The sequence below is a fragment of the Macrobrachium nipponense genome, chromosome 48 (assembly GCF_015104395.2).
Source record: "Macrobrachium nipponense isolate FS-2020 chromosome 48, ASM1510439v2, whole genome shotgun sequence".
Lineage (NCBI taxonomy): Eukaryota > Metazoa > Arthropoda > Malacostraca > Decapoda > Palaemonidae > Macrobrachium > Macrobrachium nipponense.
This window is the reverse complement of record NC_087223.1, coordinates 23,653,129-23,680,318: the sequence shown is the minus strand read 5'-3', so window position 1 is coordinate 23,680,318 and position 27,190 is coordinate 23,653,129. Positions and strand designations below refer to the sequence as shown.

General features: G+C 38.8%; 1 protein-coding gene across 10 annotated transcripts in view; it reads right to left on the bottom strand.

The window, feature by feature from the left end:
• The window catches only part of LOC135205130 (insulin-like growth factor 2 mRNA-binding protein 1), a 355,998-nt gene that overhangs the window by 27,551 nt on the left and 301,257 nt on the right, over positions 1-27,190 (bottom strand). Inside the window, exon 1 of one of the 10 annotated variants that reach the window (XM_064235488.1) lies at positions 6,815-7,218. The exons of the other annotated variants lie outside the window; for them this stretch is intronic. Within the exon in view, the coding sequence (XP_064091558.1) occupies positions 6,815-6,948 (134 nt within the window). The 5' untranslated portion in view covers positions 6,949-7,218. Of the gene's footprint in view, positions 1-6,814; positions 7,219-27,190 lie in introns of those variants that run through there. 10 annotated transcript variants of the gene reach the window in all.

Here is a 27,190-nt window from a genome sequence, read left to right as displayed (position 1 = left end):
TTGGGAAGCACTCGGCGTTAACTCTGGGCCCAGCGCCCCCCCCAACCCTCCTTGATAAGACATAGAGGGGGGGCGGGGCTTTTGTATTATTCGTGGGGGCTTGACTGAGCGATTATCTCTGCCGTTATGAATTTCATCATGAAGTTATTATTATTATTATTATTATTATTATTATTATTATCCAAAAGGGACTGGCGTGACTTCCGTCAATAGACGCGTAGGCCTAAACTTGCTCTAGATGTAATTAATGACAAAAAAAATATATATAAGAATACAATTTCCTTACTTCCACCCATATATGCATTGGCCTAAACTTGCTCCAGCTGTAATGAAAAAAAAAAAACTAGAAGTAATTACTGACAAAAACCCTATAAGAATCCCTATAGATGTAATTAATGATAAAAAACTATAGAATCCTCAAGAAGTAATTAATGATAAAAAACTATAGAGTCCCTCTAGAAGTGATTAATGATAAAAAACTATAGAATCCTCAAGAAGTAATTAATGATAAAAAACTATAGAATCCTCAAGAAGTAATTAATGATAAAAAACTATAGAATCCCTCTAGATGTAATTAATGACAAGAAACTCTATAAGAATCCCTCTAGATGTAATTATTGACAAAAAAAACTATAAGAATCCCTCTAGATGTAATTAATGACAAAAACCCTATAAGAATCCCTATAGATGTAATTAATGATAAAAAACTATAGAATCCCTCTAGAAGTAATTAGTGATAAAAAACTATAGAATCCTCAAGAAGTAATTAATAATAAAAAAACTATAGAATCCCTCTAGATGTAATCAATGAAAAGAAACTCTATAAGAATCCCTCTAGATGTAATTATTGACAAAAAAACTATAAGAATCCCTCTAGATGTAATTAATGACAAAAAAACCTATAAGAATCTCTCTAGATGTACTTACTGACAAAAACCCTATAAGAATCCCTCTAGATGTAATTAATGATAAAAAACTATAGAATCCCTCTAGATGTAATTATGATAAAAAAACTCGACAGAATCCCTCTAGATGTAATTACTGACAAAAAAACTATAAGAATCCCTCTAGATGTAATTACTGACAAAAAACTCTATAGGAATCCCTCTAGATGTAATTACTGACAAAAAAACCTATAAGATGTAATTAATGACAAAAAAGTTTGATAGAATCCCTCTAGAAGTAATTAATGATAATAAACTATAGAATCCCTCTAGATGTAATTACTGACAAAAACCCTTATAAGAATCCCTCTAGATGTAATTAATGACAAGATGTAATTACTGACAAAAAAACTCTAAGAATCCCTCTAGATGTAATTACTGACAAAAACCCCGCAAGAATCCTCAGATGTAATTACTGACAAAAAACACTAAGAATCCCTCTAGATGTAATTACTGACAAAAAACCCTGCAAGAATCCCTCTAGATGTAATTATTGACAAAAGAATCCCTCTAGATGTAATTACTGACAAAAAAACTCTACATAAGAACCCCTCTAAACGTAATTAGACAAAAAACTCTAAGAATCCCACTAGATGTAATTATTGACAAAAACCCTAATACATCAAATCCCTCTAGAATGTTAATTATTGACAAAAAACCCTATAAGAAATCCCCTCTATAATTATTGAACCAAAACGATAAGAATCCCTCTAGATGTAATTACTGACCCAAATTGTATAAGACAAAAATCCCTCTATCCTGTAAATTAATGTCAAAAACCTATAAAGAATCCCTCTAGATGTAATTATCGACAAAAAAAACCCTTAGAATCTTAGTGGATTACTGACAAAAATACCTATAATTGAACCCTCTAGATGTAATTATGACAAAAACCTATAAGAAATCCCTTAGAATGTAATAATCGACAAAAAAACCCTATAAGAATCCCTCTAGATAATTAACGACAAAAATACTCTATAAGAATCCCTCTAGAGTAATTAATGACAAAATCTATAAGAATCCCTCTAGATGTAATTATCGACAAAAAAACCTAATAACGAATCCCTCCTAGATGGTAAATTAATGACAAAAACCCTATAAGAATAACCCTCTAGATGTAATTATTGACAAAATACTCTATAAGAATCCCTCTAGATGTAATTGTACACTTACTAAGAATCCCTCTAGATGTAATTATTGACAAAAAAACTATAAGAATCCCTCTAGATGTAATTACTGACAAAAAACCCTATAAGAATCCCTCTAGATGTAATTATTGACAAAAAAACTCTATAAGAATCCCTCTAGATGTAATTATTGACAAAAAACTATAAGAATCCCTCTAGATGTAATTATTGACAAAAAACTATAAGAATCCCTCTAGATGTAATTATTGACAAAAAAACTATAAGAATCCCTCTAGATGTAATTATTGACAAAAAACTATAAGATTCCCTCTAGAGTTAATTAATGACAAAAAACCTATAAGAATCCTCTAGATGTAATTATTGACAAATCTCTATAAGAATCCCTCTAGATGTAATTAATGACAAAAACCTATAAGAAAATCCCCTAGATGTAATTATTGACAAAAAACTATAAGAATCCCTCTATAGTTAAATTATTGACAAAAACTCTATAAGAATCTCTCTAGATGTAATTATTGACAAAAAACCCTATAAGAATCCCTCTAGATGTAATTAATGACAAAAACTCTATAAGAATCCCTCTAGATGTAATTATTGACAAAAAACTCTATAAGAATCCCTCTAGATGTAATTATTGACAAAAACTCTATAAGAATCCCTCTAGATGTAATTAATGACAAGAAACTCTATAAGAATCCCTCTAGATGTAATTAATGACAGAAAAAAACTATAAAAATCAAAACTAATACCAAACTAATACTAATATTGTGGCAAAACGCCTCTATATGCTTTAAAACCAGGCGTGTGAGAGATATATATATATATAACCTCTGCCACGTAGTACGTTCACACCTGTCTCTATTATCCAACACCTGCCCCAGCTGACGGGTCCAAAAACGTCTGTGATTAAATGAAACGACTCCGATGTACTTGATTATTAAGATACAAGACTTTTTATTCGTCAATTTCAATGAAATGGTGTCGTTTTTAGTCATGAATTATAGTGGGGGGGGGGGGGGTCGTTAGGTCTATGGTCTCCTCAACACTGCAAGCTGAGGTAGTCTAATACCAATCGTCTTCATTTGGTCTGCTAGATAAATCCCCAATCAATCAATCAATTACATCTCACTTCAAATCAAATCCTCTTGAGAGAGAGAGAGAGAGAGAGAGAGAGAGAGAGAGAGAGAGAGAGAGAGAGAGATCTTCCTCCTGAAAAAAAGAATCTATCGCTCGTTGAAGATAATTATGAGGAGAAAGAGAAGCCTTGGGCGTCAGGTCGACGTCAGGCCTCTCTCTCTCTCTCTCTCTCTCTCTCTCTCTCTCTCTCTCTCTCTGTAGAGAGCGAGGTCAGTGACCTTACTCTCATATATCGACCTGCTCCGAAGTACCTCCGTTTTCTTTGAGATTTCCATTTTTTTTTTTCATTTTTTTTTTTTTTTTTTTTTAGTTTACACTTGATGAATACAGACTTAAACGAATATTTCGAAACATTTCGATCAGAAAGAGTGAATTTTAACGATTATATGAAAAAATAATGTAAAATTTTGATAAGATATAATAAGAATAAACAGAATCTGTCGGCAGAATGCCAAAACCCTTTTTAAAACCCACTAGGCCTAATCATGTTTGTTTTGGGCTCTCTTCGACAATATTGCTCTTTTTGAATCAATTTTTTTTTTAAATAAAAGGAAGAAAATAACACCACAAATGAAACAATTTCACAAAATCTAATAGCGAAGCAACCAAAATAAGAGAGAGAGAGAGAGAGAGAGAGAGAGAGAGAGAGAGAGAGAGAGAGAGAGAGAGTAGTACAATGCTCCAAGACTCAGGACAACTTTAACCACATCCTCAGCTTACGCCCAGGAACTAGGCCAATACCCAACCCCCCTTTTTCTTGGAGGCCCCTCATCACCCCCGCCCCACCACCCTAAGCTTTCCCGCCCAACACCCACCGACCACTTACTTACCCACCTCTCTCTCTCTCTCTCTCTCTCTCTCTCTCTCTCTCTCTCTCTCTCTCTCTCTCTCTCTCTCTCTCTCTCCGACTTCATAGACCTCCACGCTCTTCCTCCATCTCTCTCTCTCAGATGGATTAGTAAGTCTTTGAGACGTCCTAATCCTTGCAACTCTCTATCTATCTCTCTCTCTCCTTTCTCTCGATATCTGGCGTCACCACAGACGAGAAAACTGAGGTAAAAAAGCGAAAATCATCGAGAGAGAGAGAGAGAGAGAGAGACAATAATTGAAAGGCCGTAAAACGTAGACGCAAAAAGGGCACAAGTCACAAAACAGCGTGAGAGGAGGAGCCCCACTTCCGGGAATCCGAGAAGGATTTCGGCGTAGCTGTTTGACTAGACTAAACATTGTTGCTTCCTGCTGCAAGTTTGCTGTTGCTCTGCTGTGTTGCAGCTTCTAAGACTATCCCTGGGGGAGGGGGGAGGGGGTTAATAGGTATCATTTACAGCTATTGATTTGCTTTAAAATTGGAAAAATAAACGGCTGGCTTTGTGGTGCCATGGTCGTAGACTGCCTGCTACTAGGCCTATAATTTGATATGCTTACAGAACTATAGCTGTTTCTGCTGTGTTCGCTGTTCTGCATTTTCTAAGATTGTCTCTGGGGGCGGGGGGGGGGGGGGGGGGGGGGGTGGGGGGGGGCAATGGGGCCTTAGTATGCATCATTTGCAACTATTACCTTTGGAACAAATATTATGGCAAACCAGTTCTGTGGTGCTAAAGCCGACTGCCTTTTACTATAGGCCTACTATATTTGCCAATACCCAGTTTAATTCCATATCTCGTTTCTCTCTGCTTCGACGAGATAATTCTCTCTCTCTCTCTCTCTCTCTCTCTCTCGTTTTCCGCTCAAATATCCCATTGAATAGACGCTAAACCTCCAATTAAAATCTGCACTCTCTCGCTCTCTCTCTCTCTCTCCTCTCTCTCTCTCCTCTCCGCTCAAATATCTCATTGAATAGACGCTAAATCTCCAATTAAAAAAATCTGCACTGTAAATGAGCAACGAGAGAGAGAGAGAGAGAGAGAGAGAGAGAGAGAGAGAGAGCAGTCCTTCGCCAAGCCCGTCCGTCGTCTTCGAACCGACAGTTCTCCTTTAAGAACATAAAGGCCGCCCCCACGGGAAGCGGGCCAAGGTCTTCGGCCAGATGCCTGCCGAATCCTCGGAAGGAGGATTTGTAATCCCATTAGTAATCATCATCCTCTTGGGTGGGGCTAGGGGGGGGGGGGCGGGGGCGCAGGTGAGGGAGGGTATGGGGTGCTACTTACATATGGATGATAAAGAGGAATAACGTTATAACCTGTTACTTGACGTCGGGGAGAGAGAGAGAGAGAGAGAGAGAGAGAGAGAGAGAGAGAGAGAGAGAGAGAGAGAGAGAGAGAGAGAGAGAGAGAGGCTTAAAGTGGAAGTACTTACCAGCAATATTCCTATGGCTAGATCCATATCTTACGTAAGTGACTTTTAAAGGTATAGTGGCATTCGGATGCTTGTATATTTACGTGTATATATGATATATATATTTACGTATATACATTTTTATTATATTAGAATTCTTTCACGGATGAGACTGCCAGCCACACGGCTGTAACCCACCAAAATCGAATACCCACCAGGTACACAGTTTCACTCCTATCAATAAACACATGAGATATTTCTCCAGGTAGGCCTATACTTCTCTCTACCCCACTCGTGGGATTGCCTTCGAGTACCTCACTTAGAGAGAGAGAGAGAGAGAGAGAGAGAGAGAGAGAGAGAGAGAGAATCTACACTTCAGTTCCAGCCAAGCCACAACTCCTAGAACACACTTAACAAGACTTATTCTTGAATTATACATTTCGTAACACCTCATCTTCATAAAAAATAATTATTATTTCTTTCCAAAACATATATAAGCCACCATTGTCATGGTAAACACATCAAAAGGCAGTATTTCATACTCCTACCACAATTAAAATATTTTTGAGGACATCCTAATTGCAAAACTCTGTAGGCTACAGGGTCCAGAAAAATCCAGATAAAAACTTTTAAAAAACACCGATAAATACCACTAAATATAAATATAAATATAAATACAAATATATATAAATACAAATATATATATATATATGTATATATAATATATATATATATATATATATATATATATATATATATATATATATATATATATATATATATATATAAACACCAAGCTCAAAAGATACAGAAGACCGGTGCCATTAAGTTTCAAAATCTCCGTGAGGCAAAAAAGTCAACAAAGTGCGTCTTCAACTTCACACAGTGTGTTATGTGGTTTAATATATATATATATATATATATATATATATATATATATATATATATATATATATATATATATATATATATACACACACATATATATATATTGTGCATGTGCAGCTGGATTTTATTATTAACATAATATAACTTCATAACATTGCAAACAGAGAAAATCTACTGTATACGTCTTTCGACTTCATTCCCAACCTTGTGCCTTGTACCATAACACCGAGAGATCATTGCAAGAAAAATAACTCGTGATTTCTTTTTTTTTTTTTATTTTAGGGAAGTGGGGGTGGGTGGGGTGGGGGGAGGACTGTGCCTTGCTTGGAGGAATAACACACTATCATTCCTCCAAGGTGCAATTGTTTGCTTGCATCATCATCATCATCATGAGCCAAGCGTTACGAATAGATAGGCACTCACCCCTCACAGCTTCCATTGGTCAGGGGGTCGTCTAGATCGCTACTACCTTCCTCATCATCCTCCTCCTCCTCCTCCTCCTCCTCCTCTTCAGGTCTATCTCCACCGTACAGCTCCTCCATCCTGAGTCGATTCATGGCCAGATCTGAAAGTTATACTCCTCCAAGGTGCGTATCTCACTATCCCACTCGATAACTGCGTTTGGTGTCCACGGACGGAGGTGAAGATTATACAAGCTGGTGTCACCTTCCTGAACTGTCGCTCACACACACACACACACACCTGCCGAGAGTGTGGTGCGAGAGATACAGAGAGAGAGAGAGAGAGGGGGGGGAGGGGGGAAAGGATGGGGTGCAGCAGGACACCCACACTCTTTTAGCCGCAGGTGTTTGGGTGAAAGAAACCTTCTCGCTGGTAAACACACACACACACACACGAAAGTGTATAATCAACTTCTACGCTCTTAAATATATATCAAACTTCATTTTCCGTTTTATTCCTCAGTAGACAACACTTCGCTGACGGAACGATTCGAATTCCAGATCTGTTCTGTTTCTGTTCCAGGTTCCAGACCTGTTCAGGTCTTATTTGGTCTGTTTCTGTTCCAGGAGGAGTCTTAACACCACCACAATGGCGACAGTTCTACTATATTTATATTTATATATATATATATTTCCGTCCGTAATCAATCACCACCACAACGCCGCCACCACGACGTCAAACTTCTTCAAACTCCGATTCCAATCTCGGTCACTTCTCATTCAGCCTCTGAAGTACAGATGTTTCCAAAGTCATTAGTTATACGTAATGTACCTGTTGAAATGCAAAGTGGCATCAGTATGTTGAGTCATCTGGTTCCTATCATCTCTCTTAAATCCTTGGTGAGGCAAATCATGACTCATTAATGGTGCTGGTCTTTGATGGGTACAAAGGACAAGTAAAGTTCACACACACATTATATATATATAAATACACAAATATTTCAACAGAAAGCCGTTTCACCTTGAGGGGTTCTAAAACAAATATAGAATTAGAGGAGCTGCTTTTAACTGTTTAACGTGGAATCTGACCCCCATATCCAATTCGTTTAGCCTTAAAGGAACTCGCTCACCATCAAGCCATACTGTAAACTATGCTATATTTGAACTTACACCTGACTTAAATACTGATTGACTGATTAACTAAAGCAAGGTGATGAGGATAATTTCATTAGAACAATACAAAGTTAATAAGACAGAACCTTGAGGTTTTGGGTGTAAAAATTAGTATAAGACAGACAGACGTGTGCTATATTTCCATGGCTGCCTACGTCTGGAATGGAGCGACCTCAAAATCCAGGAAGCGAGAGGTACTGGAACGCAGCGATCTCAAAATCCAGGAAGCGAGAGGTACTGGAACGCAGCGATCTCAAAATCCAGGAAGCGAGAGGTACTGGAATGGAGCGACCTCAAAATCCAGGACACAAGAGGTACTGGAACGCAGCGACCTCAAATCCAGGAAGCGAGAGGTACTGGAATGGAGCGACCTCAAAATCCAGGACGCAAGAGGTACTGGAACGGAGCGACCTCAAAATCCAGGAGGCAAGAGGTACTGGAATGGAGCGACCTCAAAATCCAGGACGCGAGAGGTACTGGAATGGAGCGACCTCAAAATCCAAGATACCAGAGGTACTGGAACGGAGCGACCTCAAAATCCAGGACGCAAGAGGTACTGGAACGGAGCGACCTCAAAATCCAGGAGGCAAGAGGTACTGGAACGGAGCGACCTCAAAATCCAGGGGCGAGAGGTACTGGAACGGAGCGACCTCAAAATCCAGGAAGCCAGAGGTGCTGGAACGGAGCGACCATCCAGGAAGCCAGAGGTACTGGAACGGAGCGACCATCCAGGAAGCCAGAGGTACTGGAACGGAGCGACCATCCAGGAAGCCAGAGGTACTGGAACAGAGCGACCATCCAGGAAGCCAGAGGTACTGGAACGGAGCGACCTCAAAATCCAGGAAGCAAGAGGTACTGGAATGGAGCGACCTCAAAATCCAGGAAGCCAGAGGTGCTGGAATGGAGCCACCTCAAAATCCAGGAAGCCAGAGGTACTGGAACGGAGCAACCTCAAAAACCTGGAAGTCAGTGGGTGGTATGGGCGTTTTTATTTTAACACAGAACTTCTTTAGTAACAGCTCCAAGCCCAAAGATTTATTTCAGGGGGGGCCAAAACACCGGCCCCCTCCCCCTCTCTAAACCCCAAACCCAACCCCCAAAATCGATCTTGGGGTCCCCTGCAGGTGTGGCGGAGTTGATAAATTACTGGATCAGGTGTCGAAACCACTAACTCAAGAGAGAGAGAGAGAGAGAGAGAGAGAGAGAGAGAGAGAGAGAGAGTTATATAATTTTTCATCTCACATCGCCGGTTGTTTCAGCACAAGGCATGCACGTGTACGAAGTTCCGCACGAAACTGCACGACAAACAGGTGTTTCGAAGCCTGTCCTAAAAAAAAAAAAGTGACTGAGAGAGGAACACATGCTCTCCAAACACCTGGGACTCCTCTCACGCAAGTGTCCCCCGGGCTAGATGCGACAGAGCCTGGACATTTGCTATCTTTTTTACTGCTCCGTTGTCACTTTTTTGCAGACTTTGTATAACCTTTTAAATGTCTCTGTAATTTTTGCTGATTTTGATGAGAGCTCTTTTTACCCAGTGATTTTTGTCACCTCTTCACTGGCTGCTTTTAGACAGCGCCCGCGTTTAGCCCAGGCCCGAGGTAAACTAAAAAATCAACGAGAGAGAGAGAGCAAAAAAAAAACTTACAAAACTTACATCTTGTTCGGGTTGCCCCAGGTCCCTCAGTGTGAGGCACCTCTAATGTCTACCAGAGAGAGAGAGAGAGAGAGAGAGAGAGAGAGAGAGAACGTAACTGACACTTGGCTATATGAACCCGTAGAGTTTAACGGTCCAATTTTTTTAAGTAATATACAAAAAGCAGAGAGAGAGAGAGAGAGAGAGAGAGAGAGAGAGAGAGAGAGAGAGAGAGAGAGAGAGAGAGAATTAACCATAAAATTCCCATTCTGCCAAACAGCTGAAATCATCACTCCATCAAGCCCACCAACCCCTCCAACACGCAACCCCCCCCCCCGCCCCCCCCCCCCCCTTTAAAATAACGTCTCCGTATCCGTAACCCGAATTCATCTCTAAATCTAGCGAACTACTCTTTAATATATGGCCCACGCCTCCCTAAAATTCAGCTACAATCCGTTCGTACTTTTCTGAGATATCGTCGAACAACACTGAAGAAATATGACAAAGCTTTATTTGGGGGAAAAAAATGCTTACTAGTAATCATGTACTACATAAAGGTCTTTTTGGTCAGTGTTACGGTAGTACGAGTTACTGGGCATTTGGTGCCCATAATCCCAGTGAGATGTGTTGGCAAGGGAGGAAGGGGGAGAGAGGACTACCATTAGACCCTTGATGTGGGTGGCGTGATATCTCTCTCTCTCTCTCTCTCTCTAAGATGTACAAGACTTCAATATCGCGTTTCTGATCAGCGAATAAAAAAAATAAAAAAAACGGTATCGACCCTCCAAAATTCGGGTGTTTTACGGTCCTAAAGTGACACATCCGGTTGGGACACTCTCTTTCTCTCCCTCCCTCCTCTCTCTCTATCTCTCACTCTCTCTAATAGCGAACAGGCCTATTGTTGCCGAGGCATTCAATGAGACCAATCTTGTGGTCTGATGGTCACTCGGTGAGGTACAACTAGTAATTAGGTTCGTCTGCCTGTCATTAACATTTTTTTTCTATTTTTTTTTTTTTACATTGGTTTGGTTTGTGTTAATGGAGCCTTTTTTTTCAAATACATTTCAATACACCCATTCTTTTATAGTTTATGCTAACAGAGTTCTTTTAAATACATTTTTGTTCATCTTATATCAATTCGTTTACGATTATTAGTTTTTCGTTACTGACTTGCTCAAGCAATTTGGATTTATAGAAATGAACGATTACCTTATTCATATATAGAAATGAATGATTATCTTATTCATATACAGAAATGAACGATTATCTTATTCATATATATAGAAATGAATGATTATCTTATTCATATATAGAAATGAATGATTATCTTATTCATATACAGAAATGAATGATTATCATCCATATATAGAAATGAATGATTATCTTATTCATATATAGAAATAAATGATTATCTTATTCATATACAAAAATGAATGATTATCTTATTCATATAGAGAAATGAATGTATAATAGAAATAAATGATTGTCTTATTCATATACAGAAATTAATGATTATCTTAAGTCATATATAGAAATGAATTATTTATCTGATAATATACAGAAATGAAGTATATACAGAAATAAATGATTGTCTTATTCATATACAGAAATTAATGATTATCTTAAGTCATATATAGAAATGAATTATTATCTTATTCATATACAGAAATGAATTATTATCTTATTCATATACAGAAATGAATGATTATCTTATTCATAACTTCCCGCTAATTGGTAGTCACTGTCCATGAATGGCCACGAAGGCCCCACAACGATGCCAACGAAGATGACCACAGATACTGTCACGCCAGCTTATATATATAACTAAGTCACCATCACCAAACACAGCCAACTGTCTATTGTGTATTGCCACTATTCACCTGATCACTAGAACGAGATAAAAACTATAAAAAATGAAATAATAAAAAAAAAAAATCTTAAAACCTACAACGCTCAAAGCCTCAACAGCCAAAGCCAACTGCTGAACAGCAACTGTTGAACAGCAGAGCATATGTCGTCATGATGTTCGAACACCTGCTTTGATACAGATGTGACCAGTGAAGGTAGGTGTAGAGAGAGAGAGAGAGAGAGAGAGAGAGACTGAGAGAGAGATGAGAGAGGAGAGAGAGGAGACCGAGAGAGAGAGAGAGAGAGAGAAGGATGACGGTTTATGTCTGAATGGACTTTTACTGATTTTATTTTTAAGTTTCGTCTCTTTATTGTTCAAAACACATTTTAAGATCTAAGGTCACCCAAAAAATGTAAAAACAAATATAAGTTCAAAAATTTAAGATCTAAGATCAACCAAAATAAATATAAAAAAAATATAAGATCTAACGTCAACCAAATAAGTTCAAAAACAAATATAACATCTAAAGTCACCCAATAAAAGTTGAAACAAATGTAAGATCTAAAGAGCCAACCCAAAAAAATACAAAAATATAAGATCCAAGATCAACCAAAGACAAATTCAATACAATGTAGATCTGTCAACCAAAAAAAATAAATAAATAAAATAAAAAAGCAAATGTATAAATAAATAAATGAATAAAACTATAACATGTAAGGTTTTTAAAAATTGAGAACGAGAACAAAAGAAGGTAAATCAATTAAGTTAAAAAAAACATACAGCTACAGAGAGAGAGCGAAAGGAAGGAGAGAAGAGGAAGAGAGGCGAAAAAAAGAGAGAGAGAGAGAGAGAGCCACTGCTTTCAAGAGCGCAACAGTAAAATGTCAACGCCACGAGCTTCCTTTCAATTACCCAAAGAGGTCGCCCCCAGGAACCCTTCCTCCTCCTCCTCGTCGACTACGGCCGCGCGACAAAGCAGCAAGCAACCCCCTCCTTCCTTCCTTCCCCCCTCCCGGGGGAGGGATAGGCATGAAAAATGTAAAGGGGGGAGGGGAGGTGAGGGAGGGTAATCGGCGTAGTTCAGACGCTACGCGAACCGTTTTTTTTTTTCCCATTAATTTTGGAAACGAAGGGGTCGACCTATCCGAGAAGACAGAGCCTTTAAAAAAACTCTACGGATTCTGCACATACGATTACAGAGACGTGATATTCTCTCTCTCTCTCTCTCTCTCTCTCTTCTCTCAGTACGGAAGGCGTCACCTGGTGGCACTTGTTGATAACCTGGAGTTCATATGCGTATTAGACCTGGTATAACTATAATATTGGATTAACGAGTTGCGTATTTGCGTATACTTCTCTCTCTCTCTCTCTCTCTCTCTCTCTCTCTCTCTCTCTCTTTCTACCCAGATAAAAAAAAGGTAATTGAACTTTGCAATAAACCTTAGCGAGTCATACGCAGGTTCCTGAGTAAAGTTACGCAAACACAAACAATTGATACGCAAAGCCAAAAACAAAGGAATAAGCAAATTCATGTGTAAATAATGTAATAAAAATATCTTTTTAAGACCCCAGGTAACTCCAAAATACCACTTTAACACACCAAAATAAAATATAATTCAAAATATATACGCCATGTTAAACTCATTCCAATGTTCTTGCCAAGTTTTTAAAAGCCTTCCCGTCGTATGCCATGTATCCAATTGAGAGAGAGAGAGAGAGAGAAGAGAGAGAAGAGAGAGAGAGAGAGAGACCACACTTACGTCATTTCTTGTATGCAATGCATGCAATTGAGAGAGAGAGAGAGAGAGAGAGATAACGCCTTTGGAAGAGGGACTTCTGGGTAATGCTGGGTAATGACGTGAGTGGGGCCTCTTCTCTCTCTCTCTCTCTCTCTCTCTCTCACGTAGTTTCTTCTACGTAGCAGCTCGCAAAAGGTCCTGCCGGTAGCGAGAATTCACGGGTCAAGTATAAACATTAGCGCCAGTCGGTGGCGGCCTCTAATCATCTCTCAGGTGCATATTATGAGGATACGCTCACCTGCCCCACGAAGAGATTTCGTGCATTCTGCTTCGGGTGAGGAGGAGGAGGAGAAGAAGGAGGAGGAGGATGTAGAGGAACGAAGAAGAAGCATTGAGGAAGGTTTAAAGAGAGAGAGAGAGAGAGAGAGAGAGAGAGAGAGAGAGAGAGAGAGAGAGAGAAAGGGGCCGTCTCTTTGCGCATGTAAGATCTTGGAAAACTAGACGAGGTGGATAGTGTGAGGTAGTAGGAGGAAGTGGTTCGAGAGGGGTAGGGGGGTGATGGAACCCGATTGAGGGAGAAAAGAAGAAGGGGGATTGAGGGAAGAAGAGGGAGAAGAGGAAGGGGGAATCAAGAGGGTCAGGGAAGGGGATATTATTAAGAATGACGAAAGACAAGCGAACGAATACCAAAAACAGCTGACGGCGCAAACGTGACCTTGAAACGTCACATAATGGTTCGTTTACGTGACCTGAAACGCCACGTTCATTGACACCGAGAGAGAGAGAGAGAGAGAGAGAGAGAGAGAGAGAGAGAGAGAGAGAGAGAGAGAGAGAGTGGCTTCGTGAATTCCACGAATGCAAAGTCGATCATTGCATGCTAGGCGCTGTGCATACGTATCTGGGGACACGAAACTGATTGAGGTCATTCACTCACTGGATCCTCTCCTGGAAAAATTTTTTAAGCAAGAAATTCATGCAGTTCTGCTTTCCGGGAATCCGATTCAACAAGCAAGCGTCCTCCTCCGTGACCTGCTCTCTCTCTCTCTCTCTCTCTCTCTCTCTCTCTCTCTCTCTCTCTCTCTCTCAACGAAAATTAAAATAATTGTTCTGAAATCTTCACAATGCACGATTTATTTTTTTAGCAATTTCGTTCTTTTAACTAAATCATAATAAATATATATATATTTTTTTAATTTTCATTCAAAGAAATTAATCATAAATATATTCATTTGTTTACATTTTCAGTCTAATACCTAAATCATAAATATTTTTTACATCATGTTAATATAAATAATCTATGTTATAAATAAATAATAAATAAATATATATATATATATATATATATATATATATATATATATATATATATATATATAAGTCATATCACATTACCTGATTCATATACGTACATCGAGCTACAATGTCCTTTAATATCTAATTCGCTTTACCTCGGAATTAATATATTTTCATATATGCTAAACCGAAAATGAAAATATATTAATTCCAAGGTAGAGCGAATTAGATATTAAAGGACATTGTAGCTCGATGTGTATGTATATATATATATATATATATATATATATATATATATATATATATATATATATATAATAATTTTAATTTTCGCTCTAATTGAATCATAATAAATATATATATTTTATCATATTTTCTCTCTAATAACTAAATAATAAATATATTCATTTTTTACATTTTCATTCTAATAACTAAATCAGACATACCCTGTCCTCAAATTGTTGTAGTAACTAACTCAACGCGGCAAGGAACACGGACCTCAACACGAGAAAACATAAGCACTCAGCGAATCCCAAAGCCGTAAGTGAATGTCAAGACATTTATACTTTAATCCAATATCATCTACGTTATGTGAACCTAATACACGAATTTATTAACATCATACACCAATAAATTCCCAGAATTTATTACAGCCACATGTGTGGATCAATTCTGGGAAAACGAAAGTATATACTTCTGTCATATTCGCAGAATTCACGCCACGTCTGAGAGAGAGAGAGAGAGAGAGAGAGAGAGAGAGAGAGAGAGAGAGAGAGAGAGAGACAGCATGGTCGAAAAGAATCAGCGGGACAATATATTGTCATGTGAAGTTTGTTACGGTTCAGAGAGAGAGAGAGAAGAGAGAGAGAGAGAGAGAGAGAGAGAGAGAGAGAGAGAGAGAGAGAGAGAGAAATTTGTAACCTGAGTTTCGTCATTAATATTTCAAAAAAATTAACGATAAACGAATATACGTCAAAATACAAAAACACGAAAATTCAAGAATATATAAAACAAAAATACTGTTATGGAAAGATACTGACACTAGGGAAAGGCTAACAAAAAGGGTGTGATCAGACCTCCAGCTTACTTACGGCGCGGGATAAAACCAACGGTCAAATAAGAGTGTTGTTTCACCAACGGAAGAACACAACAATGTAGTTAGTGGGCTTACTCCCCGAGTAAGCGATAATAACTTAAATATATGTAACATGACACAGACCAATCGGGTACAAGTCTTAATAAAAAAAATTAAATAAAATTAAAAAATCAAATAAAAAATGAATAAAATAAAATACTGGCGGTTGACATTTCGAGAATAAAATTGACTGGAACTTATGTTGGTTAAGGTCAATATTTGGATGGGTGAGGACCTTAGAAAGAGAGAGAGAGAGAGAGAGAGAGAGAGAGAGAGAGAGAGAGAGATCAGCACTCATTAGTGCAGCAAAGGCCCCACGTATATATATATATATATATAATATATCTATATATATATATATATGATATAATATATATAATTATTGAATAATTTGATCACGAAGTATATGAAACGTGATGCTATGTATAAATAAAGGTTTTTTGCCACGAAGGAAAAAATGAAAAAGCGAGATAGCCAAGTACTTTCGGTCCTGTTCGGACCCTTTACTGAGGACCGAAAGTACTTGGCTAACTCGCTTTTTCATTTTTTCCTTCATGGCAAAAAACCTTTATATATATATATATATATATATATAATATATATATATATATATCCCTATAATATATATATATATATATATATATATATATTATATATATATAAACCCTTTTACCACACATAATCTACTCTCTTCCTTAAATATGAAACATTTTACAAACTTATCTTTTGTTTTTCACTTGTGGCAGAAGAAACATAATTGTAAATAATCGTACAATAACAAATCTATTTCCTGTAAACTGACGGACTGATATAACCAGCGCAGTCTGGGCCAATATTGGCAAAAACTGAGGATGACAGTTGGCGACTTGGCTTTTGCCCTCCAGCCAGCAATACCCCAAAATTCCGGGCATCGTAAAACGCAGGCAACATGCCCGCCGTGGGTAATGACCTATGATTGATACAATATCTGCACCAGGGAGATATATATACTGCTGGGAACTAAGATGTAAGAAAACATACTTTTTTATTTTTTTGTGGCGTCTCCACGTCAGTCATTTAGAAAGGAGATGCATCCTTTTATACCCACGGAAGCGGGTATGAAACTGCTAACTGCATAATTCAGGCCGGTGGGAATTTAACCTCGAAACAATATGGTATATAAGAATCGGTTTAAGCGTTCTCTTTAACACTTTTAAAAGAGTCGCTACGAATGACTATATCATCAGAGTGTTGAGAAATTCAAGTACCCCTTAGAGATTTTATTTATTTATCTATTTATTTTTTGAAACCAAGGACCAGAGATCTAGCCAAGCACAAGAGCCACAGTACTGGTCAAGAAGAAGAAAGTTCAGAGTACTGGTCAAGAACAAATTACAGAAAACTGGTCAAAACAAAGTCCAGAAAACTGGTCAACTGTTCAAGACTGAGGCTCAGAGCACTGGTCAAGAACACATTACAGAAAACTGTTCAAAATAAGGACCAGAAAACTGGTCAACTATCAAGACTGAGGCTCAGAGTACTGGTCAAGAACAAATTACAGAAAACTGGTCAAAAAAAAGTACCAGAAAACTGGTCAACTGTTCAAGACTGAGGCTCAGAGAACTGGTAAAGAACAAATTACAGAAAACTGGTCAACAACACAATCCATAGACCTGGTCAGGTCCTAATTCATAATTTCGGGAAGGGGTCGAGAGAAACAATTAATCCTTCCAGCTCATAGCATCGATTGGCCAATCAGCCCCAAATTATGACTTTTACTAATCAGGTAACTGGTTTCATTCCTCTGGGGATTAGGGGGAGGGGGGATGGGGGGATATGGGATTACATAACAAAGGGTGCCCACCACCCCTGTAGCCAGTCATTAACTGTAAAGACTATTGACAGGCAAGTTGAGAGAGAGAGAGAGAGAGAGAGTCTCTCTCTCTCTCTCGGCTGATACCTACAACACTCCTGTAACAACTACATACATAATTCTATGGCATTCTAGATACCCTGTACCCTCAACGGTTTCATCTCCTACCCACAGTCACTTCAGGTCATACCCGCTTCCTTTCCCAGTACCCAACAACATACCCTCCTTTTTTTTATTATGCCCAAGGCGGTTGGGTATCCAGGTAGCATGCCCAGGCGATGTCAATCAACGCTGCATTTGATGCCAGGTTTCTCGCGCGTTTTTTCTCTGTTATTCCTGGATTGAACCTTTTTTTTTTCTAGAATTTTTTTATTTCTTGCTTGAACTTTTATTTGTTTATTTTTTTGCTTGAATTTTTTGTCATTATTTTTCGCTTGAACTATTAATTATTCCTTGCTTGAACTTTAATTTTTTTAATTTCTTGCTTGAAATTTAATTTTTTATTTCTTGCTTGAAATTTATTTTTTTATTTCTTACTTGAAATTTATTTTTTTAATTTCTGCTTGAACTTAATATTTTTTTTTTTATTTCTTGCTGGAACTTTCATTTTTTATTTCTTAATTTAATTTCTTGCTTGAACTTTATTTTTTATTTTTTCTTCTTGAAAATTTATCTATCTTTTATTTCTTGCTTGAAATATTTTTTTAATTTCTTGCTTGAAATTTAATTTTTTTATTTCTTGCTTGAACTTTAATGTTTTTAATTTCTTGCTTGAAATTTGTTTTTTAATTTCTTACTTGAAATTTAATTTTCTTTTATTTCTTGTTTGAATTTTTATTATCCTTTATTTTTCTTCCATAATCATCACTCCTTTTCCAGGTATACCCTCTTCTCAATCAATTTTTTATCCTTGATTTTTGCTTTAAATATATTTTCGTAAGTCGCCTATCCACACTTTTCTTCCAATTTCCTTTGCCCTTTCCTTCCCCTTCCTCCTCTCCTTTGTTATCTTTTTTATCAGCCTTTTCCTCCCTCCCTCTACTACCCTTTATCTTATTTTTTTAATCCTTTTATTCATTTTTTTTTTTTATTTTTTACCCTTATATCTCACCCATTTCCTTTCTTTCTCTAATTGCTACCATATGGCTTACTCGGGGAGTGCGCCTACAAGAGTTCGATTCTCGGGCATTCCACTAAGGTGTGAGAGATGTGTATTTCTGGTGATAGAAGTTCACTCTCGACGTGGTTCGGAAGTCACTGAGTAAAGCCGTTGGTCCCGTTGCTGAATAACCATACTGGTTCCATGCAACGTAAAAACACCATACAAACAAACAAACTACTTTGTTGATGTTGCTGTGGGGTTAGGAAAGGTCTACGGAAGAGACCTAATAAAAGGTCTGGAAAAAAGGATATTTTTTATTTATTTATTCATTAGAATGAAAAATTTAAACCGCTAAATATCATATCCTAAAATTCCTGTCTTTAGATCAACGTGAAACACTTTTTCCAGATTTTTTTTTTAAAGGCTTTTCATAGACCTTTCCTACCCTCCCCCCCCCCCCACTCCCAAAACAAGAACAACACCTGTAAGAACAAGAACAATAGTGTGGTTTGTAAGGCTTACTCCCCGAGTAAGCGAAAATGATGTCTGATTTCATTCAGGCGTCACAATAATAATAATAATAATAATAATAATAATAATAATAATAATAATAATAATAATAATAATAATAATAAAAAACGGGAATATGGGTCGAATATGTGTCAAGTATGGGTCCTACCCATTCATTTAGTGTCACTCCCTGATTCTGGGAGGAATATGTGTCAAGTATGGGTCCTATCAATACATTTAGTGTCACTCCCTAATTCTGGGTAAGTAATGGACAGGAATATGTGTCAAGTATCGGTTCTAACCCATTCAATTAAGTGTCACTCCCTAGTTCTGAGTAAGTAATATATGTGTCAAGTATGGGTCCTACCCATTCATTAGTGTCTCTCTAATTCTGAGTCAGTAATGGACAGGAATATGTGTCAAGTATCGGTTTCTAACCATTCAATTAAGTGTCACTCTAGTTCTGAGTAAGTAATATATGTGTCAAGTATGGGTCCTACCCATTCATTTATTAGTGTCACTCCCTAATTCTGAGTCAGTAATGGACAGGAATAAGTGTCAAGTATGGGTCCTACTCATTCAATTAGTGTCACTCCCTAATTCTGAGTGAGAGTAAGCAATGCCATCGTGGGGGTAAAAAAAAAAAATAAATAAATAAAAAACCAGCCATCACGAAAAACCAATATGGCCGCCAGTCCGCCAGCCATTACCGAAATAAAAAAAAAATGGCTGACGAACCCACAGTTATCTGCTGTCACTGAAATAATAATAATAATAATAATAATAATAATAATAATAATAATAATAATAATAATAATAAAAGGGGTTGACGAGAAATGCAAGATGGCTGACAGAGATGGCGCTGTTCGCCATCACTGGATTTGTATGAGTGTGTAAACTAGTCAGTGGGTCACAATGAGGCAACAGAGCCATTAATAATAATCATTTTAACCAACCTGCCAGGCCCACCCGGTCACCATTCAGCCACCATACTCACCTGCGAAAGAAAGTAAATATGATTAAAACCAGTCTATAACCGTCTATGACTTTCGGTCGATTCGTCTATTAAGAGTCTCATGATGAAGTCTAACAATCTGGATTATCGTCTAATCATTTGGCGGTTTTAATCAAATCATATCAGTGCATTATAGTTTAATTTTATAGTACTAAAATTTTGTACAAATATCCTTAAGTAATCATATATACATGTATATATTCTGTATATATACACACATGCTCGTGTAACATACACAAACGCACACACGCTCTGCACACACGTGTGTGTATATATATATATATATATATATATATATATCTATATATATATATATATATATATATATATATATAATATGTATGTGTGTGTGTGTGTGTTAAGCAACAAATAAAAATCAAAATTTGATCACTATAAACCAACAGATGTTATTATACGATAAGGTCAACGCTGCCATTTTAAGACAGACGGGAATATCAAGTTGAATCCTTCATTTATTCTTCAAATAAATCACAAAACCATCGGTTGGGCTGCAGTCCAATGCTGAATTATCAAGGAGCAATGACTCCACAACAACAAGGAACTGGCAGGTGGCATTTAAACCCACCTGCAATCAAAACAGAATGAAAAATAAATCAATAAATAAAACCCGAAGTGCAACGTGTTTCGTTTCAAATATTCAACGGGAGGTGGCTTTTATTTTTGCGATGACGGTTTCGAAGGCTTTTAATTTGGCGATTTCCGAGGGTAGTTTTGATCTCGACAACTTTTTTTTTTTTTTTTTGCATTGTTGGGAGTCATCTGGTGATTAAAATACTCTTTAAGGAAGTGTGTGCATTGTTTTAATAGCCTATGACATCATCAAACGGCAAAATCAATAGCTGATGGTTCTATATTCGCACGATTTTATAGGACAAAAATATCCTACATATTTCTAAATTTCCTTTGTCCTGGGGCAATCTGGAACCCCTACTGGTGGGTTAAGTGTCCTAACCGACAGCATACGACATATACAACCGTATGTATGCACATACACACGCCCAAGCACGGGCGAACTGTATTTAGTCACAATGAACCATAATGTAAAAAGAAGCAGCTTAAGTTTAATGAAACAGGGCGTGTTACTCCCATAGAGTTCCATACGCGAAATGCCAACTTATCAATGAATGAAGCTGCATTTCGGATATAAATACTACAATTAAAGACTTGCTGTACAGGACGAGGTCCTACAGACGACGGAAGGACGCCTCGTGGCCAAAAAACGGAGAGAGAGAGAGAGAGAGAGAGAGAGAGAGAGAGAGAGAGAGAGAGAGAGAGAGCCGGCAGTCTAGCAGATGCCTAGACGTATATGTAGTAGGGGAGTGGTGTGGTAGCAGCATGGAGGACCCAGTATAGTAGTACTAGTACCAGTGCACACGCGTTATAACCTTCTAATGGCTGCTTAATGACGACAAACAGCCGAGAAAACGATGCCCTACGCACATCACACATCAATCAGGATAGGAAAATCCATCCATCAACTTGAAAATGGAAGGCGACTCTTCGATAGGTGGCAGGGGCTGTAGCTTCGTTCAAGGGTGCGCGCATAGACCTGCACCGTATGTGTGTGTATGTGTGTGTGTGTGTTGGGGTGTTGCAACATGAGAGGCCCTCTCCCGCTACCTCATAGTGTGTGTGTGTGTGTGTGTGTGTGCGTATGCGTGCGTGCGTGTGCGCACGGGATGCGTAGACGTTTAAAAAATTTATCAGTTTTGGATCTGTGCTGTAACCGTTTCCGATAACCAGCCGTCGTGTTCGAATGTCATCCCGTGTAGCGGGACGGATACAAATTTCGGTATTTATCCGTTGCTAATGAGTGGTTTTTATATATAAAAATATTTCTGTTCGGGAGCATAAATGAGCAATAAAAAGAGATTCGAATGACTGTATATACAATGGCGGCAGATAAAGAAAAAAAAAAAAACCATGCCCCATATCGGCGATCTCCATCTCCTTAAGCACACATATATAAATGGCCTCGTAAAATATTTATTTCCAATATCCGCTATTCGTGCTTTCGAAATATCACCTACTGAATGTCAGGGCGAATAGAAAAGAAGGAGCAGAAACATGGAGCACACGCGTAAGCACACAAACGCTCATTCTAGCTCCAAGTGCATAAAGGGAGGCGGGGCCGAAGCCGGAGCCAACCGCACACGTCCGGACAGACTAGGACTAGTGAGGGAGAGAGGCTGGCTCGCCGTGGTGTGACTATACGATTTAACAAAATGATGAAAAGAATCACACATACGAAGCGGAATGCTCTCAGATGATTAAATTCATTAAAATTAGGAGTAAATTTCTGCTTATTTCATATTAGAGAGGGACAGATCTTCGTTGCCTCGACACTAAAACAGCAACAGAAGCAGCTATAGTACTACTAGGTACGCTAACCCATTGGCCATGATGACTTGGTGGTACGTTCACTGAACACTTGGCGTCGCAGGAACCGTGGGTCAGCGACGGCCTTAACACCACCCAGGGGAGAGAGAGAGAGAGAGAGAGAGAGACTAGCTCTAGAAATACGGTCCTACCGACAGCCATTTCTTACCATTGCTGGCCCTGACATAGCGACAATACACAAACAAACTCTCTCTCTCTCTCTCTCTCTCTCTCTCTCTCTCTCTCTCTCTCTCTCTCATTTTAGTAATAACAGGAGAGGATTCTTGGCAGACATTGAATTAGTGATAACAATAAAAATAATGACAATAAGCCAATATCCAAAACTAGTCAGATATATTGAACTAGTTCCAGCTTCCAGGGACTTTTTCCAGGGTATCCATATTCCAGGGGATTTTCAAATATTCAAGAGACCGTTACTCTTTCCAGGGAGGTTTCCAGCGTCCAAGGAGGTAGATGTCAGATACACGCCTATGGAACTTATGGAATTTCCAGTACACATTGGATTTTTGTCAATTTAACTGTTTCCAGTAGTTTTCCAGATTCTCAGTTTCCAGAGTTTTCATGTAGTTTTCCAGATTCTCAGTTTCCAGAGTGTTTCCATGTAGTGGATTCCATTTACGAGTGTTTTTCCATGTAGTTTTCCGATTTCAATTCCAGAGTGGTTTCCATGTAATTTTGCCAGAATTAACAGTTTTCCAGAGTTTTTCATCGTTTTAGAATTCTCAGTTTCCGAGTGTTTTTCATGTAGTTTTTCCAGATTCTCAGTTTACAGTGTTTTTCCATGTAGTTTTCCAGCTCTTCAGGTTTCCAGAGTGTTTCCATGTAGTTTTCCAGATTCTCAGTTTAGAGTGTTTCCATGTAGTTTTCCAGATTCTCAGTTTCCAGAGTGTTTCCATGTAATTTTCCAGATACTCAGTTTCCAGAGTGTTTCCATGTAGTTTTCCAGATTCTAAGTTTCCAGTTTCCCGGTAATCTTCCAGATTATGTTTCCAGGTAATTTTCCAGATTCTCAGTTTCCAGAGTTTCCATGTGATTTTTCTGCTCACCGAGTTTTTTCAATTTCCAGGTACCTTCCAGATTACATAGATTTTCTCAATTTCCAGAGTTTCCAGGTAACTTTCCAGCTTCCAGACATTCTTTCTATTTCCAGGGCTAGTCATTTTTTCCAGCCTCCATGAACTCTCTAATTATCCAGTGTGTTTCCAGGCAATTTTCCAGCTTCTTCGAATTTTCCGGATAATCATCCAGCTTCTATGGGTTTATTGCAAGGTGTCTCCTACAGATTTTCACACCTTCCAGGAACTGTAGCGTCCAGGAGTTTTTTCAGCATCCATGAAGGTTCTTTCACCTTCCATGGGCCACAACCGCCGCAATGCCATCTCTCTCTCTCTCTCTCTCTCTCTCTCTCTCTCTCTCTCTCTCTCTCTCTCTCTCTCTCTCATCAGGAAGACCATAAAGATGGGCCCACCCCATTTCTTGTAACCCTCACCCACAGACCTTATCCCAAAACCTCTCTCAACCCCAGGTCTAACACCCCCCCCCAACCCCCCTCCCCCGCCCATCCATGACCAAAAAGACCTTTTTTTCACACCCCCCACCCACGCCCCCATCCACCCACCCACGTAACCGCCTTTTACTTCTTTCTACAAAATGCGCGCACACACTCACACAAATTCGACAAATGGAACCCCCACCTTCAAGAGGTCCCTCCCCCCCCCCCCCCCCACCCTCCATCCCCCCCCCTCCCCCATTTTTTTTCTCAACCTCACCCCCGACCCCTCCTCCAACTCCTTCCTAGAATCCTCCTTCTATCTCTCTCACCTAATTCACCTCTTCCTTTATTTTATATAATCCGTCTCGTTTCCTCTTTTATACCCTTTTTTTATTTCTTTTTTTAACCTTCTTCACGAGTCAGGCTTTGTACAGAATCGCTCTTCAAGTTTCATTGTGGATGTCTTTTGATTTCGTTACGATAATGTTTTATTTTTTTTTCCTTGTGGTAGCTGTGGATAAATAGATACATCAGTCATTATATATATATATATATATATATATATATATATATATATATATATATATATATATATATATACACACATTTAAACTATGTATCATCACCAGATATAAAGTTTTCCTGATAGGGATATTATAGACAAATAATCAGCAGAACTTTCATAGTAGAGAGGCACCTTATCATAGGAAAACTCTCCTCAAAGGACTCCCAAGGTCTGTTGCAACCCACAGCAATGACACGGGGAGCTTATGCAGCAAAGGCTTAAGAGGTTCATTGGCGGTCACCATATAAAAAACTATAAGTGCTTTTGATTTTCTGGTATGTTCCATTCCTATAGCTGTTCGTGTACCTCTAAGTATGGTTTATTGTCAATAAATAGGACTTGGGTGGTATGGAACCATATATGGGTGGTGAGTGTGGGGGGGGGGGGGGTGTTGTTTTCTGGAGTCATCAAAAGGTCTAAGGACCACTGCTCTAATTCATCCAACAATTTTAATAACTTTTCCCAGACTCTCTTATGTTAATTTTTCTGATTTTCTCATCGTAAGTGTACTGTATTGTGACTCCAAGAACGGCCCACTCTCTCTCTCTCTCTCTCTCTCTCTCTCTCTCTCTCATTCCGTGCCCGGCTATATCATTTTCCAGGACCAGCCACTTCCTGTTGCCAAATACAAGAGGAGGATGGGGCCCCCGACCATAATCACCAAATGATCCTATTAGTCCGATGCACTTTGAGTGGTTTAAGATGATGCTAACTGCATCTCTCTCTCTCTCTCTCTCTCTCTCTCTCTCTCTCTCTCTCTCTCTCTCTCTCTCTTTTCCAGGAAGTAGTTTCCGAGTCCTATAAGGCCTGCAGGACCTTCTAGGAAATCATTTTGGAAACATACATACAAACATATTCGACTGATGGATTCTTGGTATAGGGTGATAATAATAGAGAGAGAATTTTTTGTATTTATATTTTTATCTTATTTTTGCTTTTTATATTTATATCTTTATTTTTCATATTTACTTCATTTTACGTCATCTTACGCCTCCCTTCTTATCTTGATCTTATCACCACCTTACTGTCGGATTTCCCGCCTTTTATTTATTTATTTATATTTTTGCACGCGAAACGAATAAATATATATAACGTCGTCCCTCGGAAACCGAACAAAACTAGCGTGCGCGTTCATTACGCCTCCTGTTCACTAGCGACAAGTTTAGCCTTAAGGAACGATCTCATTTTCTTGGGAGCAATTTCCTCCTCCTCCTCCTCCTCTTCCAGATAAAAGGAAAACTACTCTCACACACACCTGAAGATGCCCTGACGAGAGGTACTTATACCCATCCATCCTGAGAGAGAGAGAGAGAGAGAGAGAGAGGAGAGAGAGAGAGAGAGAGAGAGCGACAGTTGGGCTATACAGAGAAAACCTTAGGTTTCGGTGGTCAGGATGAGGCAGTCATTAAATTCCTAATATTCCTCTCTCTCTCTCTCTCTCTCTCTCTCTCTCTCTCTCCAGGGGAATGGCGTGCCCACACCTTTCCACCAACCCCCACCCCGCCCCTCCCCCACCCCAACGGCTCCTACTACTAACTAATAATCCTAATGCTGGCTGTACTCCCTGACTCATCCCTACCTCTTACGACTAATGGCCTACCTACTTCTGTCTACCTCCTACTACTTCTATGTTACTCCTACTCCTCTTCTTACTCCTACCTTCTCTCTCACTCCTCCTATTCCTACTCCTCCTCTCACTCCTACTATTCCTACTCCTCCTCTCACTCCTACTATTCCTACTCCTCCTCCCACTCCTACTCTGGTAAGGTGTTTTACAATGGCACCGAAATCTATGAATGAGGTTATTATTATTATTATTATTATTATTATCATTATTATTGAGAGAGAATAGTAAATATTGTCAGAACAAAGATGATCGAGAGTACATACATACATACTACATACTATATATAGATATAATATATATGATATATATAATAGATATATATATATATATATATTCTCTCTCTCTCTCTCTCTCTCTCTCTCTCTCTCTCTCTCTCTCTCTCTCTCTCTCTCTCTCTGTTACCTGGGTCCATGTATGATGGGCGTAGCAGCTGTTTTAAAATGGAACCATTTCCTGCCCCACGAAGGATATTGCATGTGAGAGAGAGAGAGAGAGAGAGAGAGAGAGAGAGAGAGAGAGAGAGAGAGAGACCAGAATCATGGTAATATAAAAGATGGTCGAGACACTGGATGCCGCGTAAGAGAGAGAGACAGAGAGAGATGAGCTAAATATGTCATCTTACGATACTTTCTTACGATACTTGTCGAGAGAGAGAGAGAGAGAGAGAGAGAGAGAGAGAGAGAGAGAGTGATATTCACACCTTCAGGACACAAAAGGATGGGACGTATTCCCCGTCGTCCGCTCCGTCCTCCCTCCGCCCGTGTTCCAGTTTTATGGAATCCTCCTCGACCGTCCTGGAAACCTCTGGAAACCTCCTCCTATAACCACAGCCTCCTCGGGGCATGACTGAGGCCTCAACCTTTGGCTGAGGGCCCCATTAACTGCCTCAACCTTTGGGTGAAGGGTTGGAGAACCAACTCAAAACTTTTGGGTGAGGGTCTGAGTGACTGCCTCAACCTCTGGGTGAAGGGTTGGAGAACCAACTCAAA